General features: G+C 61.3%; 1 protein-coding gene and 1 long non-coding RNA gene across 10 annotated transcripts in view; one reads left to right on the forward strand and one right to left on the reverse strand.

Annotated features, from left to right (window-relative positions):
- Window positions 1-6,213, forward strand: part of BCAS3 (BCAS3 microtubule associated cell migration factor) — a 598,224-nt gene extending 592,011 nt beyond the window's left edge. For 6 of the 9 annotated variants that reach the window (XM_035026671.1, XM_035026670.1, XM_035026674.1 and 3 more), the window contains one exon: window positions 5,403-6,213. In XM_035026671.1, the coding sequence (XP_034882562.1) occupies window positions 5,403-5,551 (149 nt within the window). In that variant the 3' untranslated portion in view covers window positions 5,552-6,213. Of the gene's footprint in view, window positions 1-1,975; window positions 2,067-5,402 lie in introns of all 9 variants that reach the window. The other 3 variants (XM_035026672.1, XM_035026675.1, XM_035026677.1) reach the window with 1 other exon arrangement.
- Window positions 1-13,122, reverse strand: part of LOC118024668 — a 40,985-nt gene extending 27,863 nt beyond the window's left edge. Inside the window, exon 1 of the long non-coding RNA XR_004683164.1 lies at window positions 12,542-13,122. This is a non-coding gene — a long non-coding RNA (uncharacterized LOC118024668). The remainder of the gene's footprint in view (window positions 1-12,541) is intronic.
- Between the last annotated feature and the right edge of the window lie 28 nt (window positions 13,123-13,150).

Genomic DNA, 13,150 nt, shown 5'->3' on the forward strand with positions numbered 1-13,150 from the left:
GACCCCGCTGGATCCCACAAACGGGCCTCCCTCTGAGTCCTGAGCCTGGGGCTCTCCACGATGCCCGCCCCCCACCGACCAGACGCCAAAGGGGCTTCCCTCAGGGTCTGACTGGCCAGCTGCCCCCACTGCCATCAAGCCCAAAGTAGGACTTCACTCCTGACCTCCCACTGGGGGCCCCTTGCCCACCTGGGCTTCCCCCGCTTTCTCCAAGGCTCACCTAGTCCCTGTGTCCCCAGCGTTTCCTAGGGCGTGGGGGAACCAAGACAGTGGCACTTAGTAAAGTGACTCATGAGGGAAAAGAGGCTTCCATCCAGCCTGTCCCTGGAAGTCTCTGTCTTGCCGTGTGGGGCAGCCTCGAGGGAGGAAAGGGTCTGTACCCAGGGGAGCGGACAGCCCCAGGGAAAACCTCAAGGGCGAAGCAGCCTTGGGGACCATCACTCCACAGGGAAAGGCCACGGGGGGGGGGTGTCCTCGTGCCCGGGCCCCCAGATGCCGTCTCGGGCGCTGTCCGCCTCCATCCTCTGCCTCTCCCCGCGGTGCACCCTGCCGGGCTCAGCCACACCCACCCACCCACGGCTCCCAGGAGCCAGTCCGCACGCCCCTGCCTTTGCACAGGGGCTGCAGTATCCAGCTGTGGGATGAGGGAGGGAGCTGCCACCGAGGGACTCCCTCGCTCTGCACAGCCCAGCCCGTGCTCCTGCCTCCTCACAGAGACTTAACCGTGACTTCTCCCTTTGCATACGTGCCCAGGGAGCCAGAGCTGCTTCTCCCTAACGAGGGCAGCCACCTCCACGCCCCCTCTGACACCTTCGAATTTTGCCAGACTCCATGGGGAGTGGGGGCCACCTGAGGATTGAGCATTCTCTTTCCTTCACTTAGGAGAGCCTCGTGCCTCCCTCGTAGTTGCCGCTCCTTCCGTTGTCCCCCTACCCCCTGTGGCTTGCCTACCCTGGCCATGGCATCGAGGGGCATCTGTGGATAGCAGGCCCCTTTCCCAATGAGAAGCAGTTGGGAATGGGTGGTCACAGCCAGCAGGGAGCACTGCGGGCCAGTCAGCGATGCCCGGAGTTGCCGACATCTCCATCCCGGGGCCTGCAGCTGCCCCAGTTCCCTCTCAGGGGGACTGCACAGCCAGAGCCGGTGGCTTCCTACTCTTCCTTGGTTTTGCTGTCTGCAAGAGGGGGACACGAGCACCCAACTCCCGGGTGCACAGAGTCACTGGAGGATGTGAGGGCACAATAAGCTATCTTCTCTCTGAGCCCAGCCCCTTGGCTGGGAACTAGTCCTCATCCCCTACCGTGCTTTGAGGCCTGGGGAGCAACCTCTTTTAGAGCTGGCTTTTTCCCACTGAGCGGAATCTGCATTCTTCCCAAGTAGAGAGGTTGCGGGGTGTGCTTTCCCAGCCACCCCTGCACAGAGCCCCCAGCTCTCCCCCGCGGCCCTGGCAGGTAGCTGCCAGACTCTCCCCACGAGCCCACCTGGGCTGTAGGAGAGCTGCCCAGACCTGGGGGCTCGGGACTGGGGGAGGAGGGCAGCAGCCCAGAAGCTGGGCCCCTGAGTCCAAAGGTCTGGAGGTGTCCCCCAAAACTCTGCAGCCTACCACTGTCTCCTCTCCCTCTCCTGGCAGCCCACCCGCATGGGGTGCCTGCCAGCACCCTTCTCTCCCTTCCCACTCCGCCCTCGTGCTCCGTGTGCGGCTCCTCCCTCCCCACCCCCACGCCGGAGGGGCTCTCAGCTCCGTCACCACAGTGACCAGTCTCTGGGACCCTCCAGACGGGTTGGCCCCCACCGCCCTACACATGCATGTCACTGTCCTTGACTGCAGAATCTCGCCACCAGCCTGCCCTCCCCGCAGCGTGACACCCCACACCTCCTTAGCTACCTCTCCACCTGCTTGCGGAGATCAGTGTACTTCTCAATCGTTGTCCATATCTTTTCCAAAAAGATTCCTCAATGCTTTTCTTTTCAAAAGGGAAAAAAAAAGGAAAAAAAAAACAATGCCAACAGCCCAGCGTCCGTGAGCAACCCAACAGTAACAAAGCAGGTGTTCGGGATGGAGGAAGGTAAGGCCACACATTTCCATTTGCCGCTTGCTCCTAGGGCTGGGCGGCCGGGGTGACTCGAAGGGGGGGGACCTGTGCGCACCCCTCCTCCACTTCCTCTTCCACACACACTCATTGTTCTGTCTCAGAAGAGAGAAGGGGGGTGATAGAAGGCATATAGAAAAGTGCCCGGTCCAGCCAGGCCCCTGGTTCTCTTACTGATAGTCCATGCTGAAGAGCAGCTCCCGCCTCTCCTTACCACATCATTCGTTCAGGAAATGTTTTTTGAGCACCAGCTGTTTTCCAGGCCCTGTGGTTGGCATGAGGGAAACAGAGATAAGGCCCAGAAGCAGCCCCCGAGGGGCTTTGCCCCCGGGTGGGGACACACATGTGAACAGACGGTGCGGAGTGTTAGAGGGCCTGGGGCGGGAGTGAGGACGGAGCCCAGCGGGGCCTGGCTGGTGCTGCCAGGGCAACAGGACAGGCTCACAGAGGCGTGGACACCTGTGCTAACCTTTGGAAGATGAGTAGGTGTTCTGGGGGCCAGGCGAGCCTGGGAAGGGCTTTTCAGTCAAAGGGAATGGCGTAAGCACAGGCCCCCGGGGGGCCTGAGGCAGCCTGGAGAGATCCCAAAACTGCACAAGGGCATTTTACTTTGGTGCTTCGAATTCAATAACGTGCCATTAGTGAGGTGGGGTCTTGGGGGCAGGTCGTGAAAGGCCATGTTGTAGTGCTGACTTTAGATCTGATGCTGAGGACTCGAGGAGCGATGAAGGTTTTTAAGCAAAGGAAAAGCAAGATGAGGTTTGTGTCGCAGATGAGCCACTCGGGTTTGGTATGGCGGGTTGGAGAGGGGGGTGCCGGGGGGTTGGGAGACCGGTAGGGAGTTCTTGAAATCATCTAGGTGGAATCAAAGGCCTAAGTGCGGGGGGGGGGGCGGGGGAGAAGGGGGGAGTCTGCCCACTCCCGTCTTACCCCAGGCCTGATTGGTGGAGAGAAAATAGGAGCCGGGCCGGTCAGGCCATACCTGGCCCCCAAGAGCAGCAAGTTCCTTTGGCCACTGTCCCTGCGCTATCACATGATGGGATGAGGTGCGTCCACTCAGACTTACGGAGTGGGGCCTCTGAGACTGCTGAGGGGGTTGCCCTGGGCCTGTGCCAAGGGGCAGCGGGGGTGCCGTGCTTGGTTCTGGGCTCCAGTCTCCTCCGCCTCCTTGGCAGCGTGGATGTGTCGGCACTCTTCATCGAGAACTCTGGGCCTGTCCCCCAGCTCTGGAAAGGGGCCAGCCTCTCCCATTCTAGTGGCCTTTCCTGCTCCTTCATCTGGGGCTTTCTTGCTTGGGCCTGGTGTCCAGATCCTGAGGAAACCCCTGCTTTCCTTGCTCCTGCCAGTGCGCCTCTCTCCTGCCCTCCTGGCCCTGCTGTCAGCGCCCCCTAGTGCCAGGACGGCTGTGCATGAGGGCAAGGGTCTTGGAAATCAAACGGGGCCTCCGGGATCCCCCACACACTCCTTGGCTTGCTTGTGGGCAAAGAGGGGAACGAAGGAAGATTTCTTGGAGTCTGACACTTCCGCGTAGAAATCCCAGGGTCTGTTCTTTGCTTTCCCATCTTCTCCCTCTCTTGGCACAGGGTCTGTACTCCCAAATTAGGGTGAGACCAGAGAACGAGCAGGGAAGACAGAGCTCATGCGGTAGCCACCTGCCCTGTTTTCTGTCCATATCTAGATAACTCTTGACGTATCCCAGGGTCTCTGGCCCAAAAGGGAAGCCAGTGCCTCTTGGAGATTGAGACCATCATCGGGCCCACAGCCTGTGTCCACAGCCCCCTCCTTCCACTGCCCCCTATCTGCTGCGAGGTTCCAGTGTCGAGGTTCCAGATGTGGCTGGTGCAGCCTGAAGGCCCCTCACTCCTGGGTCCAGGCGCCTGCTCTGAAGTAGGGCAGCACAGACTCTCCCATCCCATTCTGCGGCTGCTACCGCTGGGCAGCTTCTGTGCTTTGGGGAGTCAGTGGTTAGTTCCTGGCTGGCTGCCGATGGCCGGACCAAGAGTGAAGGCCATGACTCCTCCCCTAACCAAAGCTAGCTGTGCTGCATGCATATGGCGGCGGGTGCTGGGAGCGGGGGCAGGCTGGAGATAAAGGGCTCAAGCCAGACCAGACAAGTATAACACTCAAGCACACTTTGCTATTTCAAGTTTGCTTTGAGGTCCTGAGCTCCTGAGGGGGACGGGCAAGACCCTCTCAGTCCCAGGCGAGTGTACCTTGGAGAAGGAGAAATTGCAGATCACCACATCTTGGCTTGGGGTACACTCCCAGAGTCTTCCCGGAGATGTGTGTGCCCACATCTCAGAGCCCACTCTGAGGGACTGAAAGGGGATAGGAACTAGCCACTTGCAAAAGCCAAGAAGTAATTCCTTCTTCTCGTATGCAGCATGCATACATTGGGAAGTCTATTCCCAACCCACCTGCCCCAGTACCTATCTTAGGTCAAGAGATTGGGGGTTGGGGGGCAATTAAAGTTCCCACAACTGAATGAGATAGGACCAGTTGCTGTATCCAAGATGGCAGCATGGCTGTGGGAGGGCCAGGGAAGGAGCGGCAGAGGGGATGGGAGCCTCCCCACCTGCTTCCCAGGGCAACTCTGCGTTCCGAGGGGCCCCCAGGACACTTGGGGGCTAAGAGAAAGGGAGAAAGGAGGCACTGCAGGCAAGCAGGGACCTTCTCTCCGTTGGAATAGGTCCTTCTCCAACCAGGCATTCCCTCCTCCAGGGAAACAGGATACTTTCCAGGAGGTGCCAGAGATGAGTGGTGGCCTGGCCAGCAGGCAGACTGTGTGGGTCAGAATGAGTGAGCAAGTGAGTTGCTAAGCCAGGGTGGAAGCTCTGGGGAGCAGGCAGGGCCAGGGAGGAGAGGTAGGGACAGATCAGGCAGGGAAGCTGAAGTCCTTGCCGTGTTCTGGCTTTTCTCCTGCCTGCCTGACCTGTAGATCCAGGACCGGAGCCACTTCCGGAATCGGGGAGCATGCTGGCTGAGCATGAGTATGTGTGCAGGTGTGGGCACGTGTCCCATGTATGGCAGTGTGGTCCAGACCAATCAGCAGGGCGGCCAGACTTCTGGCCTAAAGGGGTTCCCACAACGAGGGAAAGACTGTGGCCTAAAACTGGACTCTGCCAGCCAAGGGAGCTTCTCCCTCCTTCGGCTGAACTCCCTGTGACCGGAGCTGCTGCATGGCTCATCTGGGGAGCAGGTGGGGATCCCCCCCTCTGGAAGGTGCCTCCAGGCAGACAGCCCGGCCCAGGGTGTGCCCCACTCCCCCAGACCCCGCTCTGACCAGGCCTGGTCCTCTCCTTTGTCTTACAGAACTACAGCGAGAGGGAAGCATCGAGACACTGAGTAACAGCTCAGGTTCTACCAGCGGCAGCATCCCAAGAAACTTCGATGGCTACCGATCTCCACTGCCCACCAATGAGAGTCAGCCCCTCAGCCTCTTCCCTACTGGCTTCCCGTAGTACCAGCAACCTGCTTCTGACTGGCCCGCCCACTCACCTGCTGGAAGGAGGGGGAGAAGCCCCCCTCTTAGTCCTACCCTTCAGTCTCTGCTCCTCTTTCACCAACCACCTTCCCCAAGCTTAGTGACAACAGCCACCTACCCTCCCCGGATGGAGAAGAGCCCCTTCTCCCAAGCACCTTGGCGCATTCTGACCTCTGTCCCCCATCAGCGGGGCCCTGGCTGAAGGAGACTGCAGAAGCTCTGTCCCCTCCTCCGTTTGCACATGATGTCCTGCATTGGATCCACTTTTGTGTTTTCTAACCATACCCACGGGGGGCCTGGAAGGGGAGAGCGCGGATGGCCTGGCTGGGCATTTTGACCCTGAGCGGACAGCCCCAGCCCACTCCTGGCTATGAGATGCACTGCCCAGTTTCCCTTGGCCAACCTCACTCTGGCATGAGGTAAACTGAGGCCCAGAGTATTAGGGAAGGAGGGAGGAAGGAAGGAGAAGCCCCCCTTCCTCTTTTCTTTCCCCTTTGGCTCATGGGAAGGATTTGTCGTTCTTGTCTGTAAGCCCTTTTACCCTGGTCCTGTACTGTCCAGTGAAGGAAACCGTGGTTACTAAGGCCCTGTCAAAAAGTGCATGTCTTGTCCAATAAATCACGCTATAATTGGTGTCCATCCCTGTGTTGCTGGGGTCAGGGTCCTCTCCAAGCCCCGAGCAGAGTCCTGTGGACCCAACCGTGTGTCCCTGCTCCCAGCACCCTTTGCCTCGACATGAGCAACTGATTGGAGGGTCAGTGAGGGGGTAGGAAGGGGAAGGAGAATGTTTGCTCTGCAATCTGGGTAGGGCCGAATTTAAATTCATTCTCCAAACTTCTTGCTGGTTACCAGAGCCAGTGAATTCAAGAGGCCCCACACAGGCCAGGAGCCCCCCCCCCCCCCCCGCCCCGCACACCGGCTGCAGCAGTCAGGGCCAGTCCAGTCCTTGACATGTGTGGGGGTGGGGGTGGGGGGCTGCTGGGGGACAGAGAGCCTCCTGAGGATGCTAGCCTTATCTTTGGGGCAGGCACCTTGTAATTGCTTCTCTTTTCCAACTCAGAAGGTGGAAGGATGGTCAGGTGTAGGTAGGTCTCATGAATCCTGGCTAGAACCTTGGATGACAGGTTCCTGATTTTGCTCTCCCACCCCTTCCCAATTCCAGACCTGACTTGAAAGGCAGGAAGGAGATGGGAACAGGAGGAGCAAAAAGGGGTATCGAGCAGGAAGGAGACTAATGCGAGCCCCAGTCCCCCCTCTTCCCTGAGAACCCAGAGGGGCCTGGGAGGATTGAAGAAAACCCACTGAGCCAGGTGTGGTTTGGGGTAAAGTTTAATGTAACAGCCTCGGGAGAGTTGAGTTCACAAGCCGGGATTCCCATGCAACCGTCCAGATGGAGCCAGAGTAGCTCCTGGGGTCTGTGCCCCCTTCACATGCACCCCATGACACCTGAGAGGAGATTTTGTCGTCAGTGCCTGCCACCGGGTCAGTTGGGCATATTGGGCGAAGCGGGACCTGAATCACAGTGGGCTCTGCAGGCTGAGTAGACGGCCTTACGTAGATAGGGTGGCTGAAGCCAGTCCCTCCCGTCTGGGGCCTGCAATGGTGGTAGGTAAGGAATCACAGGCTGCAGAGAGGCATGCTGGGAACGTAAGCAGGTCTAGGCACGGCCCCTGGGGGCTGCCAGACTAGCAGCAGCTTTTCCCCCATTTCGGCCGAATCAGAGACCTTGATGTGCCTGGCACAGCCCCGACCCCCCGCCAGACCAGTGTTTCCGTCCAAAAGAGGTCAGGGAGAGGGGTGCTGCCAGGCTGCCCCGTGGCCTGGCTCCCTGGGGATGGGTCCAGAGCTCTAGGAAAGGTGAGCCCCTCTGCCTCCACGTGGGTTCGTGGTTGGGGCGAAGATGGAGAGCCGGGAGCTCTCTCCAACCATGCAGGGAACTGGCTGGGAGCTTAGAGTCAGGAGTCCTCCCTGGCTCAGCCCTTTCCCTCCAGGGGGTGCAAAACATCTGTGGCCTCCTCCAGTCAGGGAAAGTTGTGGGTGTAGGGCTGGACTTGCCGGCTGAGCTTGCAGGACAATCTGGTTATTCATCTGCTCACAGCCAGGGCAAGTCTTTGAGTATGTGGGGGAAGGGGGAGGATAAGAAAGGCCAGATAAGCTGGCCCCATGGCGGCTGCCACAGGGCTCAGGTTATCAGAGAGGCCTTGGGCCTGGCCCCTGGCTAATTGGGGAGGTTATGGACCCTGCCACAGCCTGTAATCAGCTGGAAGTGAGATCTAGGCCCCTGGGTGGGGGACCTTACTGCCCACTGGCCCTGGAGCAGCCAGCCTCCTATCCTCTAGAGATAACACCAAGGGCAATCTCCACCTCACCCCCCCCCCCAGCAGCCCAGCAGACCTCCATGATGCCATCACCTAGGAGGCCATCAGAACATGCATCTAATTGTGGCCTGACCGAGTGACCTTGAGGAAGCCATGTGATCTCCCTGATTCTCACAGTGCTACCTGCTCAAAGGGCAAATTACCATGGACTTTCTCTCAATTTGATGGAGGAAAAAATATCTTCATGGTCTGTGAAGAGGCTGATGGGAGCTGGGGTGGCAGCTCAAGGAGGGAGGGCAATGTCTGGGATTGATTTGAGAGAAGGCCCAGTGGTCCCAAGGCAAATCCAGGCACACGAGCGCTCTGTCCAACAGTAGTATGGGCTCTGGAAGCAAGCAGAGGCCAGGGCAGGCAGCTGCCAGGCTGGGGTTGGAAGTGGTTTCTCAAGGGCTGATTTTTCTGATTTGCACAGACCAGAGAATTTCTGAACTAGAAAGTACTTAAGAGAGTACCGCTTGGTCCTGATTTTGCAGATGAGAAGCCGGAGCTCCAGAGAAGGCCTGGGCCTTGGCCAGGGTTACAAAGTCACACAGCTAATCTGACCTCGTTCTGCTTCTTGCTGCCTCCTATGCCTCCGCCCAGTTCCCTTCGAGGGCGGGATTCTGTGCTGACCTCCCTGTCCTGCGCCCCCACACAATCCAAGACTCTGATCCCACTCATCTCCATCCCCTACCCCTAAGAGCTTCCAGACCCAGCCCCTGGCTGACGTTTGAAGCTGCTCCCTGTCCCTGTGTAACTTGGAAAGGCGGCCCCCTCCTGCAGACCTACAGCTGGAAACTCTAGGGGCAAAGGGAGAGAGTGTCTTGTCTGTCTTGTATTCAAAACAAGAGCCCAGCCTGACGGTGGGGCCCTGAAATCTCAGTGTTGCCCTGCTGTGTAAGTCAGGACCGCGGTGACATCACCAGCTGCTAAGGAGTGGAGACGGCCTTGCTCTCTGTTAAGGTCCCAAGGTCCCATCCCAGCCCTGCCACTGGTAGCTGCGTGGCAAATTACTGCCCCTCTGGGCTTCGGGGTTCTCATCTGTAAAATAGGGGGAGAGGTGCACGTCCTGCCAAGAAGAGCAACCAGGCTGAAGCCAGCAGAGAGGAAGTTACCGGTTAAAAAGGCAAAAGGTTGGTTGGAGGCCCCGAGGCTGACCAGACAGGCCAGGTAGCTCTCCCTCGGGGAAGGGAGGGCGGGTACGACCCAGCTGGAACCCTGATTGTGAGGCGCTGCCCGGGACCACGACGCTGCGCCAGGAAATCCCGGGCCGCTCCCTGCGAAAGCGTTGGGAAAGCGAATCCAGATCCTGGCAAGCGCGCGCAGGCCAGCCCCGCCCCCTCTCTCTCAGGTGGGCTGGTCTCAGGGGTCCTTTAAGAGAGTTGCCCCCCAAAAAAGAGATTTGCCCCCTCTCTCAAGCCCCGCAACAGCATGACCTGCTCTCACCGCCGTGATCCCAAGCACCCACACCCAACCATTTCACAGCTGTGCACGTCCACGCGCTCGCAGGTTCACACACGTACACCTCACTTGGGCCGACCCCTGCTCCCAAGCAGACAGCGGCCACCAAGGGACTAAGACCCCAGAGCAGCTAATAGTCTGGAGCTCCCAGGGTTATAGGGCCCCCAAAACTCTGGGGAAGTCGTCAAAAGGCCGGAGGGGACGCACCCTGGGTTGCCGGCCAACGCACCTCGCCATCGGGTGTAAAGCGACCCCCTTCAAAGGCAGGGTAGGTCCTGAACCCGAGCGGCCAGGAGGGGCCTCGTCTTCGCATTAGCCTGGAAGACTGGGGACTGGGCCACACGGGCCGTGTCTGCCCAGGCACTTCCCGGGACCTCACCGGAAAAAGTGTCCCCGCCGCCTTTCCTGGAGCAAGGCCGGGGCCACCACGCGGGCCGTGAAGAGGTCGCGCCTCCCGCTCTCCCCACGCCCCCCATCCCAGCCATTTGGCCCGACCCCGCGCGGGGTAATTGGGTCGGGAGGGAGGCGTCGGGCGGGCGGCGACTCCAGAGAGACTGCGCGCCTGTCAGCCGCAATTTGTCTAAGTGGACGGGACAGGCCGGGCCGCTGCGGGCCGGGGTCATCGAGGCCGCGGCCCCCACCCCAGCCAGAGCCGGGACCGCGGGGGAGCCGGGCCCGGCCGCTAAACGGGGCTGGCTGGCGCCAAGACTCCGGGAGGCGCGGGTCGGGCCGGGAAGCGCGGGGCTGGGAAGCAACTCTGTGTCTTCCCCCGCACCCCCCACCACACACAGACACACACACACACACACACACACAACGCGCCAAGATGGGGACAGGCGCCCAGTGGCACCTCCACTGCTGGTCACACGCATAGGCCACACACGTCACCTGAGCTTAGCCCGGGCACAATCATATCCTTAGTACTCGTCTCACGACAGCGCCCCGTTACCCGACGCACGTCCCCTGTGCCACTGACCATATACCCTAAGCCATCCACGCGGGCGCACTCAGGTCCACGCCCAGTCACACAGAGCAAAGACACCGGCGAGGCCCAACCCCGGGAAGGTCCCAACAGTGGCCTTGACCCCGCGAAATGTTACGGGGCCAAGGACGGGCGGGCGGCCCAGCCAGGCTCAGGACCAAGGCACCACCCGGCCCAGGCCGCCACCCCCCCCCCCACCCCCGCGCCCGATTTCCTTGTTGCGGGAATCGCGGAGCGTACTGGGGGCGCACAACCACCCTCTGGAGGCCGGGAGGCCCGCGCCCGCCCGACGCCCGGACCCAGGACTGCCTGGGAGAGGGAGGGGCAGCTGAGCGCGCGTCCCCCGCCCGTCTGCGGGGCCCGGCCGATGCGAAGTGACAGGGGCCGGAGCTTTGTTGTGGAGCCTCGGCCGCCTGGCGCCAGCCGCCCCCGCCCGTGCCCTCCCCCCTCCAGCCCCGGGCGGCTTGCGAGGCGCCCCCCGGGGCCTCTTAAAGAGACACGAACTCTCAGCCCCGGGGACCCCCCTAGAGGCGCCTGTTCCCGGGAAGGGGAAGAGGGGTAGACCCAGGTGGGGGAGGGGCCGAGCAGGAGCTTGGGAGCCTCAAGGCGCCGCTCCGAGGCCTCCTGGGCCTCCCCTCCGTGGGTTTTCGAGGAGTCAAGGATACTCCTCGGTGGAGAGTTTGGCTGGGGGGTAGATTCAGAATCTTGAGAGCGCCTGTAGCAAGATCTCAGGTTGGTTGCGGGACGGAAAGGCAGGGCAGACGACAGGGGCCTGGCCGGAAAGAGCCTGTGGCCGCGGGAGGGCAAGTCGGTGACCCAGTGGCTGTGGCCAGGTGGGATCGTGGTCCCCAAATGCAGCCATGCACCGGCGCCGGGGTTCTCCGGCAAACAACCCAGGCCAGCGTGTTTCGAACTCTCCCGGCCTTGGACCCCTGGACCAGCTACGGACCTTTCCCAAGAAAATGTCCAAACTGCACAGTTAGGTGTACACACATTCTTATGGGCACAGAAGTGTGTGTACACGCACGACTTTGCAAATGTATTCACGGATTCCCCAGAGCCCGTCCCCGGATTCCTGGCTAAGGAACGCTGCCCTATTATCTGGTCACCTCACCCACTGCGCAAACCTGCCCACACACGTCCCTCCCTGAGGGGCCATATCCCGCCTAAATGGAGCCGGCAGGACTTTGTGCAAAGCTGCAACGGATCCTGCCCCTTCTGCGTAGACTGCGCAGCGCGGAGTCGAAGATTCGTTCTGGACAGAGAGGAGGCGCTCAGAGAGGAGCGACCCGACCCAGCCACGAGCAGGGTCGTGAAGAGAAACTCTGTGGGGGCGGCGCTCGTTCGCGAGCCGGGTAAGGGAGCTGCGAGGGCTCCGGGACTGGCTTGGAAAAGTAGAAAAAAGGTCGCGGAGGTCAAACAGCTCTGGCCCGTCCCTAATCCGCACTGCTCCAAGCCGTCAGGCTTTACATGCCAGGTCCGAGTGTGCAGCGACAAGGTGCCCTGTGACTGGGTGTGCGCAACGGATGGGCAGTGTTGCCTGGGTCACTGTTGGATGTGGGCTGTACGCGTCTACCACGCGGGCACAGGGCCCTCGCCAGCCGAACTCGCCCGCACTTATATAGGTTGTGCGGGCAGGAGTGTCACCCATGTGTAGTTATGTGGTCCTTCTTGTCCTTTAGAACACGACCACCAGGAATCAGTCTGAGTGTCCGCGCCCGAGCCCGACTCAAGGCAGGTGTGTGGCCTCTTCACTCCCTGGGCGCCCTCCTTAAATTGCGGCTCACGCGCGCACAGTGGGCACGACCGTACTGGGCACAACACACACACACACACACACACCATAGGGCGGGGGGAAATAGTGGGGTTCCTGAAGAACGAAGACTGGGGGGGCGGGTGGATTCAACCACAGGTGTGCGCAGACCCTCCGACCCTCACACTCGTTGCTCCGAACTACTGAACTTGGGAGACCTACGCTTCGGAGAGACGGAAACAAACTGTAAGAACGTGGCAGAGAGCGGAGAGACGATGCCGCTGTTTAGGATGAGGGAGACTTGGGTCTCCGGTACCGGATGCGGCGAAAATTCGTTGGGTCGCGGCTCAAGAATCTGGGAACCGGGATCAGCCCGCGCCGTGCCTCCCTGTGCTCGGCGGGAGATGCGCTCACCTTCCTAGCCCCGAGGACCGGTTCTCCGGGCCGTCGGAGGGCTCAGGACCGGATCCGGGACGCAGACAGATACTGGGCTGAGTTCAGGGCTTGCCGGGAACTCCACGTTCCTCCCGAGTCTTCCTGTGAGGGGGAGGCGCGGGCCAGGGGTACCCGCGTTTCCCGAGTGCAAGGCCGCGTCCCCCTCCCGCCCGCGCCGGCCCCGCCGGGGTTCTACCACCGCTCCACTCACCGGCTCCCGCCACCTGGTTCCGCTCCAGGACCTCCGCCGCCCGCGCCTCCCGACTCGCCCGCCCACCGGCGTCTCTTTCCAGCCCCCGCCGGAGTGCAGGGGCCCCGGGCGGCGCCGCAGCGGAGAGCGGGGTCGGAGGCCAAGCTGGGGCGCGGGCCAGAGCGGCCGGGCCGCCGGGCGAGGGAGAAGGAGGGCGCCCCCTCTCCTCTCGGGGCCGTGTCAATGCTTTGCACTTGGAGCCGGCGTGCGGCTGGGGGTCCTTCCCCAGGGCCCTGGGACCCGGGCGCCCCCCGCCTCAGGCCCTTTCGGCGGGTCGGGTCGGCCCGCCGCGCTTTCCCGTCCGGGCGCAGGCAGCCGCGGGCGCGGGCGGCGGGGTG

This window comes from Mirounga leonina, unplaced genomic scaffold (assembly GCF_011800145.1).
Source record: "Mirounga leonina isolate KUSES-001 unplaced genomic scaffold, KU_Mleo_1.0 Mir_200, whole genome shotgun sequence".
NCBI classification, from domain to species: Eukaryota; Metazoa; Chordata; class Mammalia; order Carnivora; family Phocidae; genus Mirounga; species Mirounga leonina.